Source organism: Belonocnema kinseyi, chromosome 1 (genome assembly GCF_010883055.1).
Source record: "Belonocnema kinseyi isolate 2016_QV_RU_SX_M_011 chromosome 1, B_treatae_v1, whole genome shotgun sequence".
Classification (NCBI taxonomy): Eukaryota; Metazoa; Arthropoda; class Insecta; order Hymenoptera; family Cynipidae; genus Belonocnema; species Belonocnema kinseyi.
Window position 1 is genome coordinate 130,151,611 of NC_046657.1, and position 7,449 is coordinate 130,159,059.

At 33.7% G+C, this 7,449-nt stretch overlaps 1 protein-coding gene across 4 annotated transcripts in view; it reads left to right on the forward strand.

Annotated features, from left to right (window-relative positions):
• Window positions 1–1,847: 1,847 nt before the first annotated feature.
• Window positions 1,848–7,449, forward strand: part of LOC117170681 — a 119,220-nt gene continuing 113,618 nt past the window's right edge. For 2 of the 4 annotated variants that reach the window (XM_033357659.1, XM_033357668.1), the window contains exon 1: window positions 1,848–1,928. In XM_033357659.1, the coding sequence (XP_033213550.1) occupies window positions 1,877–1,928 (52 nt within the window). In that variant the 5' untranslated portion in view covers window positions 1,848–1,876. Of the gene's footprint in view, window positions 1,929–3,370; window positions 4,098–6,918; window positions 7,042–7,449 lie in introns of those variants that run through there. The other 2 variants (XM_033357640.1, XM_033357650.1) reach the window with 2 other exon arrangements.

Sequence of the window (7,449 nt, forward strand, 5' to 3'; positions counted from 1 at the left end):
TTCAGCAGAATTACAATAAGGAAAATAAAATGATGATGCTTGATAAAAGAAAAATATTTTATATAACCGATATTCAAGAGTAAATTTTATTAATCATAAGTATTTTACGATAGTTTTACTATTGTAAATGGGATAGAGCGAGTAGATTGTTTTTTGTTTTAGCAGGCTGCAGAAGAATAATGAAGTGCATCTTTCCGCATTTAAAAGTTCCCGCCGACTTCCCATTGGCTACTCAAATAGGTGCCGCCCCTAGCGTACTGCGCATGCCAGAGATATCCGCGTTCTGACACCACTGCTATCGGCCGTTGAGGGTAGAAAATTCTCAGAAAGCGCGAAATTCAAAATGCAAAAACAGGACACTGCTCAAATTTACACTCGCATTTCAAGAAAATAAAAAAATTTGCATGCTCTTAAAGTATAATAAAAGTAATAAATTATTATGAAACGTATAAGGATTTTTTAATTTTTCAAAATTATGCGAAATTTTGCAAGATTATGAGAATTATTGCGCATAAAATAGGGGTCTCTAAATATCAGATATGTATTGCTTTTCGAAGTAAAAGATTTCAATGTGAATAAAAATCTTGTTGTATATAAGAATTAAATAAAAAAATAATATTATTCATTTTAGACAAGTAATTATTGAATAACTAATCAGAGTAAATATTTAAGTCACAACTTAAAATAAAAACGAATAAAATAAATGGAGTACATTATACTATTTAGCTTGAAAAGATGCAAACTATAAATTTTGCAATTTTTTTTAAATTATCTAAAATTTTCTATTTTCAAACAGCAATTACTGTTTGCAATTATTAATTTAGTTAAAATTTGTAATGAAGAATATCGTTATAGAAAAATTAACTTACATTTATTAATCTCCTAATTAACTCTCATTTCCAGAAGGGATTGTCTATATCTAAAAGTTTTATACCTTCTTATTCTTCTACTTAAAAAAGAGAAAAGTTTTAAAAAATCACCGAGATGCAATCTTTTAAAATTTTCATTTCTTGAGAAAAAATGTCTAACACAAAACACCCTGAAAATTTGAATAATATTTTTTTTGTATTGGTTAAATTTTATTTGATCTAAGTACATTGAAACTCTTTAGAAAGCCCTCCCTTTTATAGCCCTTCCGAGAATTGACGTCGCGCCACATGTTGGTGTAACAGGTGCTGCGCGGGGTGCGCGGGATCCGCGTCTGTAACTCAGGCGGGCAGTCAGGCTTGAACAACAAAAGCGGAGCAGGCTATAATGAGTTAGTTGCCACCCACCGTCAGCCCCAAAATAGGCGCTATAGAAGAGTTTCACTGTACGTTTAAAAATATATTTATTGTTCTTAATATATTTGTGGGTGATAATTATCGTAAAAATATTTGAAACATAACGTTCTTCGACAACAAGGGCAATAAATTATGATAAATTATGATTATGATAGAGGTTTTCTGTCACAATTGATAAGTTAAATCTTTTTTCTTGCAATACAATCTGTTCAAGCTGTTATTTCATATTCGTGTGGAACTTACTACTTCTGGCATTTGTTACTCAATATAATGAATCATCATTATATCTGATACAAAGTTTATTTTCATTTAATCACTTTCGTATCGCGCAAAAGATCTTTGACTGTTTTCACAATTCTCAGTTAAAATGAAAAAAAAAATTTTAATATAAATTATTCTGAAGTTCTTATAGGCAAAACGTCTAGGAAATATAAAAAAATCCAAGATAGGATAGAGCCTTTTCACTTTGTTTGAAGTAAAAGATAAATCTGTGTAAGTAGTAAATATTGTTCGAAAATAAACCAGTCACGACTTGATAGGATTTTCAAATATCATTATTCAGTTTTCTATCGTTGTCAGCAGTAAATGACAAAATGAAGATCGCCATTCTATTTTTAACCAGCATGGTTTACCTGAATTTTACAGGTGAGTGTAATATAATATAATATTAGTATTGATAAGAAATTCCGCATGTTCCATATTTAAAATCTTCGCACGGAACAACTTTTCACTTGCTCAGATCCATACTTCATATAGTGAGACAGATGTTACACTCCCAGAAAATCAACCCCTTTCTACACCATAATTTATATCCAAACGATTTCAAAGTTTTGCGAGAGTTTTTAAATATTTAGAATAATTTTAAAAGATGTCAAGAGTTTTAAAAAGTTACCTTGTGTCGCTATGGAGCGAGGCCTCGACATTTTCAAACCAAGCTAAGAGAATAAGGTAACCGTTAAGTGAAAAGGAAAAGTAGCATCGGTCGTATCAGCCGTATAAATTATGCGAGGCCCCTGAATATTTTTGTATGAGTATTTTTTTTTATTTTTCTAAAAAGAGACGTTACTTGAAAGAAGGCTCGAGCTTTCTCGAGCCAATCGTTGATTTGGAACATAGACAGCAACGCGAGTGTACTGTTGAATTTGTCGTCTTGGGTCTGGCGATTCCCGGTGCATGTTATTTTTTTTTAAAAGTTCAAATAATCCCCGTAAATTAATTCTCTGAGTCCTTTAATTGAGTCTTCCTGCCCAAACGAAGGGTCTAGCAAAGGTAAGACCCGCATTTGCCGGTGCCAAGTTAAACCTTCAAGACGAGGCATCACTGAAATTTGTATAGGATACAGAGTATCTTACTGGGGTTTTGAAAATTTGAAGGGTTTTCATAACATTTCGAAAAATTGCATGACATTTATAAAGATCTGCAAATATTTCTAAGGATTGTGAGGGATTTCAGTAGTTGTTTTTTTAGTAATTTAAAAGGGTTTCGATGATTTCACTGAATTTCAAAAGATTGTAAGAGATTGCAGGAGATTCGACAGTTTATTATTGGATCTTAGGGGATTTCCGTATATCATGAAGCAGTTAGAGGGATTTTAAAGATTCCAAAGTATCTTATTACATTTCAGACTATTTTACGGATTTTCAAGCATTTAAAGAAATTTACGTAGTATTTGAAGAATTCACATGTATTTCAAGGGAGTTCAATCCTTTTTTGAGGGATTGCAGGAAATTATGTACGCTACCCACGGAATTTAAAGGATTTTAAGGAAAAAGTTTATTGTAGAAGGTGGAACACGAAAACGAGCGTGAGGTGCAACACCAACTACCGTTCCACTGGCCATTAATATGCACACTTGGGCAGGTGAAAAATTGTTCCATGCGAAGACATAATAATCAATAATGTAATTTATAATCGAATCAGCTTTACCTTGTTAACAGACTCGGTTAGCACAAAAAAATGTCCGCAACATTCTTAGAACATTTGAATGGAGTGTTCCAGGAATGTTGAAATAAACTTTTGTGCTATCCAGGTATAGTTACTAGTATATTAAAAGTTCATGAATCATTATTCTTTTTTTACAAAATAAGGTGCAATGATAGGAAAAAAAGGACATCAACCAGCAATACTATCCCCAACTTATCTAACGGTTCCTCCTGGAAGCATAGCTTTCGTACAAATGCCAACTGACCGTGTTTATAAAGGAACTCTTAAAAGTGGACGTGAATATCCGAGCTGGCTAATTTCAAAGAGTGAAAATTATAAGAAAATTACAATCGAGCGTTTTTTTCTATATGTTCCTCAAAGGTATTGTCGCCTTAGCTGGACAGCCGATATCGAAGACTGTGGTTATGAACGTAATAATTCCCCAGTTCAAGGCTATACCGGATATGTGAAAACAGATGAGGGTGTGTTCATGGCCGATCTTGTGCTTGAGCCTGAACTTGAAATAATAGAGGAAGTGGTTGAAACAATACCACACATTTTTATAAAATCTTATCTAGATAACAAAATTTATGGGGGCGCGCTAAGACGTCTTGAGAAAAAAAATATTCCTGGCTGGATATTAAGATATACTGGTCGTGAAATTCAGAAGCGGCAGAACAGCTGTTTATTTTGTTACCCATTCAAAAAATGAGTCGTCCCATGTGTTGAAAATCATCGAAATCAAAGATCCATACAACAGATTACGTCTGAAAAATATTGTTTTCTCCTTTTTTTTTTGCAATCTGGAACTGCATTAAACTCCTGCATACAGAATACGAGTCATCGCGTTCAAATAAATGTTTATATGTGTATATTTTAAAATTGCACTATACAGTTTAATGTACAAATTAAATTTGAAGTTTTTTAAATGCACTAACCCCACCCCCTTCCTATCAACCCACGAATATATGAATAGGGGGACACTAGACATGTAATAGCGGAGTTAAAGTAACGAGCGCGGCGATCTACCATCTTGGTGTGCTAAAGCGCTATTGCGAGAGAAGAGCAAACAGTTCTCCTGCTCTTGCTTACTTTCCCAGATTTTGCAGATAAACGCAGTCGATTTCCTCGAGATGGGAACAATTTTGCACGTTCTTAACTGTGCAGTTTTCACAGTTCTTAACTGTGCACGTTCACAGATGGAACTTGCCTAACTGTGCACGTGCACAGATGGAACTTTCCTAACTGTGCACTCGCAGAGATATCACTTGTCCAACTGTGCACGTGCACAGATGTAACGTGTCCAACAAATAGGGCTTGTGACCCTACCCTTGCAGAAATCGCCAATTTTCTTCCGGGTTACAGACTTGGGTCAGGCTGGGAGCCCCTTGCCTGGGTCCAATTATAAAGATTTCTGCAAGGGTAGGGTCACAAGCTCTATTCTCTAATTAACATAGATTTTACTGATTTGTGCTTATCTTTTTCCCTTGGAAGCATATTATCAATTATTTTCCTACTTGAAGTGAGGTAGCTCCAAAAAAATGTCTTCCTCATCAAACAATCCTGATTCTTCCAAGTGTAATAAATTTATAAGAAAAATATTGGGATGAATAAAATTGGTCTAAACTGAGCTTGAAGTGGCAACTTTATCTTACAAGCTTCAAAAAATTATTGTTGCTTACGATATTTTATGTGAAAAATGTGGCATATTTGAGCGCGCCTAGCGCGCGCGTTAGTCGAATCTCGCGGTTCGTGCTCGTATATTCGTTCTTGGAATTTGGAATGCTTAAATAAAACTTTATTAAAAAGCTCTCTTTTAGATCGCAGTATTTATATGCGTCTTCATATTCTGAATTTTCTACTTAATTAGGTATAGTTAAATTTTACGTTGCTCAAAGCTCTTTAGGCTTTGTGGTAGATAGTCTCATCGTGAAACTCGCGCTGCGCGCTCGATTTTTTACAGACATTTGTAAGCGTTTGTTTTATAAACAACCTTAAAATAAATAAAAAACTATCTATCTATCAATTTGTTTTCGTACATTTTATCTTTTTTCCACGAATTTCTAATTTTTATTTCTAATGCCATTTTTATATTTGAAACCAAAAGTACGTGTCCTATCATAAAGTGATTCATAAAAAATTTGTAACTTTTTTCGGTTACAAATTTTTTGTTAAATTTTTTGTTCGTAACTTCTTTTGTTTTTTCAAAAAATTTTATTTTCTTATTTTTTATTTTTAGTGTTATTTTTCAAGAATAGCATAAAAAGTACGCGTCCTATAAAGAAGTGATTATTAACGAATTTGTAGATCTTTTTCAGTATCACAATTTTTGTTAAATCATCTGTGTTCGTATCTTGCATAGTTTGGCCAAAAATGGAATTTTTCATTTTTCATCATTTTTCGTGCACTAAAAATTTAAATTTTAGATTTTCCATCTAAATCCAAAAAGCTGCTATAATAATCTTGAATGGCTATCAAAAAGAAATGTTTTTCTTTTCTTGACTTTTTTCATATCCTGGGTTGTTGGGCTTAAAATTGGGATCGGAGGGAACGATTGGAGCGAAGAAATACTCTATTCTTAAACGTTTTTGGAATCGCTGACACTGAATCTGGGGTCAGTTTCACCTCATCAGATCAGGGTTAAGTCAAGAAGAGCTCAAAACAAAGAAAATTATTACATTAGAGAAACGTCTACCCTCAAATGTGTTTAGGGGCGCTGTAACGAATCCAGGGTTATTTTTACTCCATCAGATCAGGATCAATGTCAATTGATGAACAAAAAGATAAAAAATCATTGAATTGGCGTTAACCATTGCTTTATGATTTTTTTGTGGCCGCTAAATCCGAATCCATGGTCATTTTACCCTATCAGGTCGAGATGAAGGTCATCTTAAGGTCAAAATTGAGATCACCATTTCTTCGAACTGATGGATTAAAATGACCCTGAATTCGGATTAACCGATTCCAAAAACGTTTTAAAGTAGTGTTTCACTTGATGGTATCAACATGACACCGGGTTCGAATTCAGTGATCCAAACAACGTCTGAGAGTAGGGGTTTCGCTCCGATCGATTGCTTTTCTGTATTTTCACCTTAAATTGACCTAGAGCCTGTCTTGATGGAGTCAAATTGACTCCGGATTCGGATTTAGCGATACCAAACAAATCTGAGGGTAGAGGTTTCCACCGATCAAATGGTTTTATCCATTTTGACCTGATGAATTCAAACTGACGACGGATTCGGATTGAACGATATCAAAAACGTATTAGTGTGGTGGCTTAGCTTGGGTTGCACATTTTTTTGTGGGGCTGTGTATGGGACCGAACTTACATCATCAAGGCTTATTATACATAAATTTATTATGAATTTAACTTTAAATATTGGCATGAAAGAATAAATTTAAAAATATTTAATTTTAATTTGAAATTATATAATTCTGTTTTAAACACATTCTAGATTAACAATTCTGAAATTGTATGATTTGTTTGAAGAATTAACAGGTTTGTTATAGAGGCCAACAAGTAAGTTGAATCTTCTCTTTTGCGAGGTAATCATGACCAGGTGTTATTTCACATTCGTGTGGAACTTACCAGTTCCGGTATTTGTTGAACAATATACTGTGTCCTCATTGTACGCTTACAAAGTTGATTTAGATTTATTGAATTTCGTATTGAGCAAAAGTTCTTTGATTTTCTTTCCAATTCTCTGTTTAGGTGGAAAAATCGATTTAAGTATTGCACTTTTAAAAAATCGTTCCTCAGTTTTCCAGCAATTCATAGAAAACATGAAGATTGTCATTCTATTTTTTACCAGCATGAATTACTTTCATTTTACAGGTAAGGGTAATATAATATTAGTATTGATATTAAATGCCGTATGTTCCATACTCAACATCTTTGCACGGAAGAAATTTGCACTTTTTCAGATCCATACTTCATATGCTGAGACTTTCATAGAATCTTATCAGAGTTAATTAAACGATAATATATTTATCTCGCGCTCCGCACTCGATAATGGATTTACCGCGCGCTCCGCACCCGGTTTTTTCATTACTCTGCACATTTGTGACGAAATTTTCTCCATTGTATGTTATTAAATTATCATATCAAATTCCTATCACAATTTCTTTTTGTGTGTACCTTGGTTTGGCACTGCTAATTCAGATATTGCAAAATAATGTTCACATTTTATTTTTGCTGACCCTAATAGGACCCTGTTGTGGTTGTTGAATCCTTTCCCCCCTT